The sequence below is a fragment of the Furipterus horrens genome, unplaced genomic scaffold (genome assembly GCF_987537825.1).
Source record: "Furipterus horrens unplaced genomic scaffold, mFurHor1.1.pri manual_scaffold_9, whole genome shotgun sequence".
Lineage (NCBI taxonomy): Eukaryota > Metazoa > Chordata > Mammalia > Chiroptera > Furipteridae > Furipterus > Furipterus horrens.
Window position 1 is genome coordinate 5,830,945 of NW_028327179.1, and position 13,361 is coordinate 5,844,305.

At 47.1% G+C, this 13,361-nt stretch overlaps 1 protein-coding gene across 1 annotated transcript in view; it reads left to right on the forward strand.

Annotated features, from left to right (window-relative positions):
• The window catches only part of ELMO1 (engulfment and cell motility 1), a 341,907-nt gene that overhangs the window by 88,754 nt on the left and 239,792 nt on the right, over window positions 1-13,361 (forward strand). The window contains exons 11-14 of the mRNA XM_090287018.1: window positions 1,421-1,465; window positions 2,307-2,357; window positions 5,260-5,382; window positions 6,741-6,872. Coding sequence (XP_090143144.1) covers window positions 1,421-1,465; window positions 2,307-2,357; window positions 5,260-5,382; window positions 6,741-6,872 — 351 coding nt within the window. The remainder of the gene's footprint in view (window positions 1-1,420; window positions 1,466-2,306; window positions 2,358-5,259; window positions 5,383-6,740; window positions 6,873-13,361) is intronic.

A 13,361-nucleotide genomic window follows, 5' to 3' on the forward strand; every position in this document is an offset into this window, starting at 1 on the left:
GCACCTGCCCGCAGCACCTGCCCGCTGCCCCTGCCCGCTGCCCCTGCCCGCAGCCCCTGCCCGCTGCCCCTGCCCGCAGCCCCTGCCCGCTGCCCCGTCCGCTGCCCCTGCCCGCTGCCCCTGCCCGCTGCCCCTGCCCGCTGCCCTGGGCGGCCGGGGCGGGGCCGCCTGCTTTCGCCGCGCAGACTCCGCCGCGCGCACCGCTGCTTCCCCGGACGCGCCCGCCCCGCATGCCCTGGTGTACTTACTTCGCCTGCTTTTAACACGAAACAAGACTTTGCGGACATCCTCCCATGTCAATATATCTATATCCAGATTTAAGTTAACTTCGGTTTGACAGAACTTTGAAAACAAATTATTTTTAAAAAGTCAATATTTATTGCTATTAAGTTCTGTAATTCTTTTACCTGCCAGATATTAAATCCTGTAGTCTTTATATCCATAAAACATGTTTTACAGAGTAGAAATTTTTTATTGCATATCATTTCTGCAAGTTGTTTGCAATTTGTCAGTTGAGATAATTAAATAAAATTAATATTTAAATAAATCACTAGTATTTAAAATAAAAATATATCTATATCCATATTTATATCTATCTATACCTTGATATCATCTTAACAGTGTAAAATATTCTCCATGGAACTGTTTGTTTGAACAGCTCCCTGATATTGGACCAAGGAGTGCATGATGCGGACGAGGATTTTTTTTCCTCGCCGACGAAACTCATGTTTCTAAAGGAGGGTAGTGGAAAATACTTATTCATCCTTTTACTACACATTCATTGTCGGCCCTGTGCTGACCCTGAGCTCTGGGCTTGGAACGCGAAGATGAAAAGGACACACTGTGTCCTTGAGGTGCCCTTGTGTTATGCAGGAGACAAATAATGTAAACAGATAATGACGACCGTAGCTCCGGGAGTTGAAAAACTATGGTCTCTTCTAACTTATTTTAAAATTGTATAAATCAATGAGCTAGAATAAACACAGAGAATATTGTTGTTGGTTGGTTTGTGTGGCAGTACTTTTATTTTTATGAAGGAGAGTAATTAAAAGCACTATAGAACTCCTGGGGTCTTTCTTCATCTGGTCTAAGAAAAAAAATGGACCTTTTAATTTCCATCGGAAGAAAGCACTATTTTCTATGCATGTGGAAGGGCAGGATCCTGAGGGTGTTGCCATGAATCTGTTTCTGAGCGTGTCCTTGTTTTCAAGACATTGAAAGAGGACTGAGTGTTAGATTTGGACTTTCATGCGTCCAGCCTTTTCGAAACACCTCCCAGTATTTATACACTATCCTCTTCAGTGCAGTGGGTCGGCAGGGGCACTAAATAAAGCTGTAACCTCTAACAGAGTCCTCTGAATTTCCATCCCTTCTTCTCTCCTGCTTGCTTTCCTTTCTGTGGTGGCGGTGACGCTGTTAGGTTGGTGTAGACAGCAGTGTTGACATCCTTGATTGTCCTCTGACTGTAAGTCCCCACGTCCCCTTCGTCGACACTAAGCCGGCCCTGAGCTCTCCTCCTGACCCTGCCTGCCCTGCCTGTGCCCTCGTACTTCCTCCCCATGGTCTGGGTTCTCCTTGCTTTCCACAAGTTGGTTTTAACCTTGATCAAATTTGTGGTTATGTTTTTGAATCATCGTTTAGTACCTTCTCTACTCAGTAAGAGTAGCAAGACCGAAAATGTGACACCCCCAGAAAGAACGCCACATTCAAGTGTCTTCCTGAATATGAGCAGTATTTTTTTGTTTTGAATGTTTGCAACCAGATTGTATTCAACCGTTTAATTTTCCCTTGGTGTCCATTCGTTAATATTTAGAAAGGGCATCTGTGAATCATTTCCTGTAATAAACGCATCCCCACATCTCTGTGCCAAAGCACCAGGCACGGCTTGCAGAAGTGAGGGCTGACGAGAGCGGGGCATCTGCCCAGATGTTTGTCCTTTGCTAGCACGCCAGCCACTCCGCTCACGTGCATAGACGACTTTTGAGTCCTGGCCTGTGGACTGATGGCTCTTCGGTTTTGCACAGATTGAGATGACAGTGGAAAGACTTAGCAAGAAAAAGAGAGAAAGAAAGATCGATGGCAGGTGCCAGATGTTGTCTTTGCTTTTGGAGATGGCTTTGTTCTCTAAACAGAACGTTCAAAAAGTAATTTCAAGACCACGGCCTATTTGAGTCCATTCTTTCATAAGAAATACTGCTGATATTCAGTTATGAAGTGCACCCCAGGATCAAATCATCTTGGACCGTGTTGAAATGGACCTTTCTAACCTCAGCCTTTATGCGTGGGGGGGTGTTTTCCTTCAACAGGAGATGGCGAACATTTTGGCTCAGAAGCAGCTGCGGTCCATCATCCTAACAGTGAGTACCCACGTGCTGTGTCCGCGTGGTTGGGGAGGCGTGGTCTGGTGCATTTGTGTATTTCTCTCCTGTTTTGGCTTCAGTTCGTGGTTTGTTCTGGGCCTGGCTTCTGGGGTGAAACAGTAGGAACTGGAAAGCAGGAAACAGTGTGCTTTTGGAATTGGAATAAACCAGCCTTCCCCTCAGCAATGGCCTCCTCTGGGTGGAGGGAGGCATCTCCGACCCTGCTCTAGAGAGGAAGACTTTTGGCAGGAAGGCTTGGAAATCTCTCCGTGGGGTAGGTTTAGTATACTCACCGTGGCTTTAGCTTCTCTAAAAGTTACATTTCAGGAACTCGGGGGCTCCGTGACTTAAAACATGGACGCGTTTGAGCTGGTATTGCTTTTAACGAGAGAGTTAGCCGGAACCATATCAGACGCTTAGAGAAGTCCTGACATTTTACCATCATTTTCCTGGGCCTCTTTATAAGAAAAAGGAAAGGCATACATCGAAACCACTCACCACTGCAGGGCCAACGTGGCCAGAAACCTCGGGGGAAAGAAGGTTGCGAATGTTTGAAAATAAATGAAGTAACAAGAATTCCTAGGACCTTATCTGCTACTTGACTTTCAACTAAAGGCTGAAAGAAGCACGTGTGATTGATTCCAAATTAAGAGTTTTGCAAGCCCACGCGCGCACGCATTCCGATACAGTGAGGCCATTAAGAATTAAAAACCTTATGAGGGCAAACAAAATAAACATTCTAGAACCCAAAGCCATCGTAATAACCACAATTTGTCATCAGGTTTGATTTTAAACTTTCTGGCCGTCTAGGATAAAGAGAAACCATATGAGTGTAATTTTCATTGTTTGACAAAAGAGGTACCCCGGTTCTTGGAGGATGACATATTTTTCCACCCTGAAATCCAAACTGGATTTTGGTAGAGCACTGGAGGAGATTCTAGGTCCAAGAATGGTTTAGTCAAAATTGCAGAAGGTTTCCTAATATGGTTATTTTTTATACTGGTTCTCAATACAAGTGGGAGCTACAATATTGAGGCATGGCCCGGGGAAGGTGTTTGTGTAGGGGGAGGCCCGAGGAAGAGGAAGGACTAGCAATGGGGACTGAGGGTCTCACTCAGCCTGTTGACATTAGCTCGGTGTGGTAGTGGAGTGAGAACGCCCAGAGATGGGGTGGGTGGGGCCACCGTACCCTCCACTGCCCGAGGATCAGCCTGCTTCAGTGGGACGTCTTCTATGCGACTTTGAAGCCGAAGGTTCAAGGTTGGTGTTCTCTGGCAAGAACTCGTGATGCAGACACTTCGGAGCTGCCACTAAAGTAGATATCTGTATACATTAGCGCCCATATACTTAGTCTTTTTTTTTTTTTTTTTTCAATTATAGGTCATGTTCCATGTCATTTTGTATTGGTTTCAGGCATAGAGCATAGTAGTTGGACAGTCGTATACCTGACAAAGTGATCCCCTGATATTTCTGATACCCAACTGGCACTGTACAAAATTATTACAGAATTATTGACTATATTCCCATGACTATTTTGTAATTACCAATTTGTACTTCTTTCTCCTCTCACCTTGGTTACCCATCCTCCCAATTTCCCTCCTTTCTGGCCCTCACATCAGTTCTCTCTCTGTGTCTGTGAGTGTTTCTATTTTGTGTGTTAGTTTCTTAGATTCCACATGTAAGTGGAATCATGTGGTGTTCATCGTTCTCTGACTTATTTCACTCAGCACAATACCCTCTGGGTCCATCCACGCTGTCACAAATGGTAACATGAGGCCACCTTCTTACACCATATGCAGAAGAAACTCAAAAAGGATTAAAGACTTAAATGTCAACACCCATAAACTTTGGATACTGAATGTATCCTATGAATAAACATTCTGTTCTAGAGACTGAAGGATATGGGGTTTGATCCACCCTCCCATACCGTTGCCTAGCTTCCCGCCCCCTCAACCTCCATAATTTTGGTTCTGTGACTTCCTTCTGTTCCCCATTCTTCTCTCCCCACCGTCTTTAATTGCCTATTTCAAAATGGTGCTCACAGCCAGGGTGTGGAGTTCAAGGGCTTTCCAGGTTGGGGGTACCTAGAGAACGTCCTTTCAGACAGCAGAACGTGGTTGGGTCTAGCATATTCACAACAACTGACGTCAACGGTTGTTTCCCCACGGTGACCAGTCATGTTGCAGGCACAAGCCTGGTCTCTGCCAGAGGGTGTATGTTAGGCCCAGCTCTGGGGGGAGGGGGAGCAAAGGCTCACCTATCTAGTCCCCTCCCAGTCCCTTTATACGTGCTCCCTTTACTTTTTCACTTAGTTGTTAACAGGTGAGTGAAGCAATGGCTGTGAATCATTCACCACATTGTGGTGGCAGGGGCGGTCTCCCTGTAGTTCCCACAGGGAATCAACCACACGTCTGAGAGGTACTTTGCTTGTGTGTGTTGCCTCTGAAACTTGTCCCCATTGAGAAGGGGGATCACCTGCCAGGAACAGCTGTAGAGTGACATGATGGCAAACATGCTTACAATGAATCATGCATGAGTCCTCTGCCGTGTGCAAGGGACGCTTAGCTCTCTACAAGGTTCTCTCCAGCTTCTAGGGCCGAAGCCACCAGGGCATTTCCCTCATCCCCGTGTTAAACTCCCCTGGCACACAGTAGGTCTCTTCCTGGTTTCTGGCCTAAAGATCGAGGAACCTCACTGGGCCCTGGAATACAAAGGCGAGGTCCAGGCTCGTTTGTGTCCCCACCTTTCTTCTGAAGCGTGCTCCCACCAGCCCGCCTCCCCGGGCCTCCCAGGGAAGACTTCCGAGAGTCTCCTTGGCGTAACGATGCGGGTTCACTTCTGTTGGCTTTTCCTTTCTCCCTTTTTTACAAAACATTTCATTTGTGAACCGTCTCCCCAGCACGTCATCCGAGCTCAGCGGGCCATCAACAATGAAATGGCACATCAGCTGTACGTGCTGCAGGTGCTCACCTTTAACCTCCTGGAGGACAGGATGATGACCAAGATGGACCCCCAGGACCAGGTGAGCGCTCATTAGTTGGCATTAAAGGCACAGGAAGGTGAGGATATGTCATTAAAGGTCTTTTCTTGGGCTACTCTGAAACCAGGCGATTTTAGAGGACGATATTATTGATTTGTTATCATCTCAGATTTAAAATTTCGGTGAATCTGGGATCAGAAAATAAGATGAGCAGTTTATTTCATTACACATCAAAAATGTGTACTCCTTCTGCATTGGATAAGAAAGCTTCACATCCCGTGGCCATTGACCTTGGCCTTTGGCCCGGTACCCTCAATGGTAATAATTTTGGTCAAGTTCCCAGACAACCGGGGCCAAGTAGTCGCTCTGTGTGAACTGATTCTGGAGGTCGAGGAAGTGATTTCCATTCTGCAAAGGTGGGGGCCCCAGGTCGTACCCGATTTCTGGGCTTGCATCAGTGTCGGTGGGCTATTTGCTGTCATTCTCTCTGGGTCTCTGGTTGTTGCGCACAAAAGCCTATGTCTCCATCCCAAAGGCCTTGGGGAGCTTGAGTGTGTGAGGACGGAGTGAGAGGAAACAGCTGGGAGCCCTGCTGTTGCACATTTTCAGCTTCAGCAGCACTGCAGCTTTGGAAAGGAAGGCACTCCGTATTGGCACGTGAGGGCCTGATGGATCACAGCTGTGCTCCGCACACGTGACGTGTGTAACCACTGTGGCGCTTCCTTCGTGGCGCGAGGCCATGCGATTAGGAGTAACGGAGAGGCTTGGAGAGGCCACATCGTGTGCCCCAGACTTCTGGCGAGGCCAAGGGCAATCATCCCTGAAAAATTGTCACCCTGCCACTTCTAGTGAAGAAAGGTGATGCATCTTAACGGGAACAGCCCTCCCATTTGGAAACCCTTCCTTGTATTTATTTAAAGTGTCTTTTTTATTGTGGTAAAATATACATAAAATCTACCATGGGAACCATTTGTGAGGCTTTGTTGCTATGAAGGCATTTCTTAGGGATCCCTCATCACCTGAATACTGTTCATAAACACTGCGTGCCTCCCACTGTGTTTCTAACAGTTATTGGCCCCAGGTTCTTGAACTTGGCTCTCTCCAGTCCCAAGCCTTCCATCATATTTGGGGCTCCTTTAAGAGCTTCAGACGACTGACATAAGTATTCCAAATGACTTGGCCATGAGGACAATTGTGGAATAAAGCCAGGGTTGACCAGGGGGACTAGTGGCAGGTTGAGAGCCAGTGAGCAGAGCCCAAACTCAACATTGGGTGTCTTTTAACTATTTTTTTTCTCCTGAATGCAGTGACTCAAGTACAGCCCGGGCAGACAGGGAGTGTAGGTAATGCCGCATGATGAAAGTACCTCTCCTCTTCTCTTTTCTCCCCAACACCCACAGGCTCAGAGGGACATCATATTTGAACTTCGAAGAATCGCTTTTGATGCAGAGTCTGAACCAAATGCCAGCAGCGGCAGCATGGAGAAGCGCAAATCCATGTACACCCGGGATTACAAGAAACTCGGCTTCATTGTAAGTAAGCCACTCCCAGTGACCTCTGTCCTTCCAGCACCGCGGGACTGAGCTCAGCCACATAACCGGCGGCTTGTCGGAGCGTGTGGTCCACTTGTACCTTACAGAATCATTTTCACATTTTCCAGATGCTTAGCTGGTCTAAACAGGATCACATGGAAATCTCTTCTGGCCGCAGTGAAATGGAATAACTTGCACAAGTGTGACTAATACCGGGTTTGTTTATTCAGCTCTGATTAAGTGTAACCAAGAGAAGTTAGCCCGGAGGCATCTAGACGGGATTCAGTCTACTTCACGAGATGCTTAAGGTTCTGTTTGGAATGCAGTAGATGGATCAGATCACTGGGTTAGAAATTGGATAACTTACACACATCGACTGCATGTCAAAACCGAGTTGAGAGTCTCCTGAAATTCATCCACGATGAGATGTATGCAGTAGACATGTTCCTAAAAGTTTTGTCTCTCTGCGAACGCTAAGATGTCTCCAAGGTTTTCTTTCTCAGTTCACGAGTCAGACCACAGCTTGTCCTGAATAGACATCCGTTCCATTCTTGCCTTTACCACCGCCACGTTTCTGCGTAACCTTTGGGCTGATTAAGCCCAGATTCCGCAGATGTGAAGTTGGGTTTCCATTTTAACCTCTATCGTGGACCAAAACATGAGATTTGGCCTTTGATGATTATAAATCACCAGGCATTATTTTTTTATTGCAAATACTATTTCCTTGAATACACACATCCAAATATTAATATTTATACACATTGATATCATGCTTTATGTGTTATTTGGGAAACCTTGTTTTTCATGGGAACTGTCTTTGAAAATGTCTCCATATCACTGAACATGCACTGTTTTTCGTTACTGAGGAGTTTTTCATTATTTGAATGGACTCTAGTTTATTTAACCAAAAGCCCTTTTTCTGAGAGTTTCAACATTTTGAAACTGCAATGAGATCTGTTAACATCTATGCTGTGCATTTATACGGGTCCACGTTCATGATATTAGGGTACGTTTATGGAGCTATCATTTTTACGGTATATGTTTTTAGGGCTTTGAATATTACCAGATTGCTTTGAGGATTTTCCATCTTAATGAGCAGCGGATCAGAGTGATTATGGTTTTGAAACTCTCCAAAAATGTCCGTTACACTTTAAAGAACTAACAATCTGAGTTATTGTTTTTACAGTGGTCCTCTTAGCATGTCTTTTTCAGTAAGAATCCTTTTCAAACACTGCATTCAGCTCTATAACTTGCTTTGCAGACATATTTATCCTATCATTTTTATTCCCCCATATCCTATATTTTAACTCTGACATTTCATTTGGTCTCCTAGTTGCATCTGTTATTTTAAGTTGTAGCCAACAGTTTTATGACTGGTGGGCCAGGTGAGAGTTTCCTGTGCTGGGTGTGTGTCGATGATCGAGGGGCATGTGGGTGGCCCTGGCCCGGCTTTCACCCACCTGTGTGTGGGCAGAGCCCGCTTTCCAGGGCTTTAGCCCAGGGAAGGCAGGTAGGGCGCCCCTTCTACCTCACCCCCTGTTCCTTCCAAGTTTCACTTTTGTGTGTTGAGCAGAGTGCATCCAAGTACAGGAAAGCTTCCCAGACTCACGCAGTCTTTCTCACCCTTAAATCCAGGGCACGTGCATTCCAAAAGCTCCTGATTGTTCTGAATGTCCGGGTGTGGGGTATGCCTGGGTATTGCTATTTCATCTTCTTCCTTCAGCCATAGCCTGCATCTCCGGTGTGTTTGAACCATGTGGAAAATGCAGAATTCTAGCTCTTTACACCTGCTTCCTGGCCCAGAACTCCTCGTGCCTCCGCCCCAGGTCCTAGTCGTTTTTTCGGGGCCATGTGTGTGAGAAAGAGGGACTCGGGTTATTACGGGTGCTCGGATCGTTACGGGTCTCTGAGAAAGCGTTCATAACGGGGGTGGAGGTAGGAAGCACCCCTTTTCATTATCACCAGAGTACCAGGAGGCAAAGTCAACGTGATTTTTCTCAGTGTAGCCAGCTCCTTGTGTCTTCACACGATTGTTAATTTCCCTACAATTTCGTGTTTATCCATCTTACTTTCATTGTCCACTGGACGTTCAGTTTCGTGAGTACTTTATGAAGAACAATGCTTTAAAAAAAAAAAAAAAGTTAATTCGATGTCCTTTGAAGGCTTTTGCCACTTAGGCAGCCTCCAAAGGTCATTTCAGGAAAAGCAAAGACCTTGGACAGAGAATGACCAAACGAGCGTGTTGGCTTCCCTTATTTTTTCTGTGGTTCATTTTCCAGTTTCAGTTTTAGTCCTTCCCCTGAAACCTGTCCCGGGCCACGTCTTCCCCGTGGGAGCGCTGAGGCCTGGGACAGGGGAGTGAGGAGTGACTTCCAGGGCCCGCAGCTCTGACAGCGGAGGCGCGCTCCGTTCAACCCCCGCGCGCGGGCACACGGAGGAGCCTCCGCGCGCCCCCTGCGCCCTCTGGAGGCCGCCGTGCGAACGCGCCGCGGGGCTGGCGAGTTCCTCCCGTGCTGGGGACCCTCCTGGGGCAGGACAGAAGGGCCTGCCTGTTCCCTCTTCACTGCGCCCCTCCCCGTTAACTCCTTCGGGAGCAGTCTGAGATTTGGATACTCTTGGGGCTCCGTTTCAAGAAAAGTTCAGTTTATAGGATGACGGTTGCTGTTTCTCTCTCTACATCTCCCAAGGAGGCCCAGGGAGTGTGTTCACATGACAAGTTTGGGGAGTTGAGTAGGCTTAGAATTTTTTTTTAAATCCTCCCAGGAGGATATGTTTATTGATTTGAGATAGAGAAAGAAGGAGAGAGAGAGAGAAAGAAAAACATCCGTGTGAGAGAGGGAACATCAGTTGGTCGCTTCCTGCATGTGTCCTGACTGGGGATCGAACCTGCAACCTGGGCATGTGCCCTGACCGGAAATCGATCCTGCGACCTATGGGTGTATGGGATGACACTCCAACCAGCCTGGCCCCCATGCCATGGGGGCGTGGGCCTAGATTTTAATTCTGTCTTTCCTACTTACAAGCCATGGGCCAATGGGCCAGTGTGATTCAGCCTGTTCGGGCCTCAGTTTCCCCACACGTGATGCTGGGCAGGCAGGTTGTTGGAGGCCCTGCCAGACCATCTGTCAGCCACGGGCACCACCGCTGGAGTGGGGGTGCACCCAGCAAATGGCCCTTCCCTCCCTCGCTTTTTGGAGGGCACAGGTCATGGAGAGCACAGGCAGCTTTTAAGTTTTCTGAGCCAGAAGAGGCTGTCGCTCCCACAAGGCAAGGAAAACAGTCTGTTAGGCGATCAGAACGCACAACACCTTGGAGAAGGCAGCCTTCCCTCTCAGCACAGCACCCCAAGGGAGCAGGAGTTTCTGATGAAATAACTCGGAAGTCTCAGCCTAATGTGGCTCAGCGCTCGTGTGGTGAGTCAGAACGCAGAAAAGCACTTGCCTTTTAAAACAAAGCTGCTTAATCTCCTAGGATCTCTCGGTTTATGACTCTAGTTTCATCACGGATGTGCGTGGTTGGTCCCCCGGTGCGGGGAGGGGTTACAGTTGTCTGGGATATTAACACTCCTTTTACTGGAACTCTGAAGGAAATGTGCATGTATTCCTCAAGGTGATAGAAGGCAGATTCTCATTTTTAGAATGAGTGTATTTTAAAAATAGGAAATGCCTATATTCAGATTATATCCTGTTGGTTACAATGATCAAGACATTCTGTACTCTGGGAAGACCTGTGTTCTCGACTGGCGTTCCAGTAGGATTCACCTCTCCTGATGTTGAATGAATAGCTTGTCTATTCGTGAATTTTACCTCCGTCCGCTGTACTGGACACACATCCAAAGGGAGATGTCTGTTCAGGTACCTCAGAGATGTTGCGGGTTTGGTGCTAGACCACTGAAGTGAGGTGAATATTGCAATTAAGAGAGTCTCATGGATTTTTTGGTTTTTCCAAAATCTGCTGCTTGTAGAAGTTATGTTTACACTAAACTGTAGTCTGTTACGTGTGCAATGGCATTATGTCTAACAAATGTACATACTTTAAATAAAAAAATACTTTTTTGCTAAAAATTGTATTCAGATATTAGGAGGCCAGCCCCTGGCCTGGAGATGACTCCCAGGGTGGGAAGCTGGTCCCCAACACAGAGCCCACATGGGGAGGCACTGGAGCTTAGGATTGTCTACTTGGGCTAATTCACGGGCTCCAGGGCTTGGGTGCTATCCCTGGTTTTCTGGTCCCTGGCCCAGGGGTGGACAGGGCAGGGCAGGGCAGTAGTGGCCCAGAGTGCAAAAGGCTGGTTCAGGTGTGGGTTGGGATGTGGAATCTGGACTGGTCGGTTTGCATAAGAAAGGTGCCCTTCTATCCCTAAGGATTTAGCTGACCCTGGGAAGGGAAGTCCCTCCAAAGTCAGCAAGGACTCATGGTATCAAAGCACCAGAAAATACAAAGAAAAAAATTTTTTAATGATTCATGTTCAGATTTTTAGAAGATTTTTTCTGCCTTCTTGGGTACCAGGAGGTAATTATGCATAGTTACTCAAGTATAATTATATATAATTACAAATGCAGTGCTTGGTGTCATTTTAATATATTTTTTCTCAAATACAGATGGCAGGGAATGACAAGAGATGTATATTTATAAATCGCTTCCTCCATCTCTGGGATATCCTGTCCTTGTTCCCATACAGCAGAAGGAAGCACGTTAGTCTAAATGTTGCTAGAATTCAACAGTCACTATGAGAGGGTGACCTTGAGCCCCGGATTCAGGTCGCCTGGGGTTGATTCCTGACTCTCCCACTCACAGGCTGAGGGACTTGGGCAAGTTACCTGACATTTTGGTGTCTGTTTTCTTATCTTTAAAGTGGAGCCTAGCGGTTATCTCTACCCATAGGTTGGTTGTGTGGATTAAATTAGTAGATACTTGTAAATCATACAGACTAGCACCAGGCATATGGTTAGCAGACTGTGGATTTAGGTGCTATGATGATGGGACAGTTACTATTACTGTTATTATCGGAGCATCGCCCAGTGCCCCGGGACACTGTGACAGACAGCGATGGGGACTGTGAGAACTGCAGGGGGTCCCAGGAGGGTAGTGAGGACACACGTGGTCCACAGGAACCATTACAGGTGAAAGAGCACTGTCTGCTTGCGAAACTGCGGACCGTTTGTCACGGCCAGTGTTGATGAGGAGAGAGGTGGAGCTGGTGTGTGAGTGAGGGCTAGATGACAGAGAATTTTACATTCAAAGGGGTTAGAAAGATAGTTCTCATTTTTCATGGAGTCCGTATTGACAAATCCACCTGCTCCCTAAACTGTATGTGTGACCCCCAAATCCCTTGTTGTGGTTGGCAGACACGCACAATGTGGCAGAAAATTAGAGGGGCCTGACTGACACCCACGGTCACGCACGATGGTGTTGCTGCTTCGCCCCCACGCCTGGCGCCACGGAGCTGGCCAGCGTTTCCCGGCGCCCCAGGCTGTGCTGTGTCTCAGGGAGAAAGTCCGTGTTTCAGGGAAGCTTTGTTCCGACGTGAGTCACAGCGCCGTTGCTGTAGGCTCCGTGGGCATGAATCCACAGCATATATGAAATAAGGCATCTTTATACAGAAACCCATGTAAAACAAGATTCTGTGTTCATCGGTTGACAAAAGTCTGTGACCGGAGGCTCAAAGGAGCCCTAACCGTGTGCTCCCCGTAGGAAGCGTGCTTCAGGGCTCCTTGATTCAGGGGCTGCGGGCAGTGCCCGGAACACAGCTGCAGGGAAGAAGGAGACTCGACTGCGCTTGAAGCCCCTGGGAGCTGTTGGGTGGGTAAGCCACGGGGAAGAGAACCCTGGGCTGTCCTAGACACATGGCTTGGAGGTGACACGTGGCATGTGGGACGTTGGAGACCACCTGTCAATCATTCGGCATGGCTCAGGACAGTGACCGGGAGAGTATTTAACCTACCACAATACCCCGCCCCTGAAGCCTGGTGAAATTCCATTCTACAGTGAAATTTTCCTTCTGAAATCATTTGATAGAGAAGAGAACTCAGCCTCCAGTGGACTTGGCTTACATTTCTGCATCGTTCCTAACAGAACTTCCTCATAAGTTTTTGTCTCTGAGAATGTGATTCGGTCCCTTGAAGTTCAAGAACAGGGTTACTAAGAATCTAGTATCTGCGTGTGCAAATTGCAGAGTAAATTATAACATTTACCTAAGTTTTATGGTGCTCGCCACCCTCCCCACCCCCATCCTTGGCAACAAGGCACGTCTGGAAGCCTCAGAGTAAAGGAGATTTTTTTTTTTTTTTAATGAAGGAAATCACTTTTCCCCATATGAATGGTTTAATAATTGGGATGGTCTTCCTAATGAAGCACTTAGCTTTCGAATAGTTAAAATATGACCCCTACACTGTAGATCATAAAAGCAAAAGGGTACCTACTATTTTTTTAAACTGTTATTTACTGAAATTCTCTAAGTCCTAGCCACACAACTCAGGTGGTCTCAAT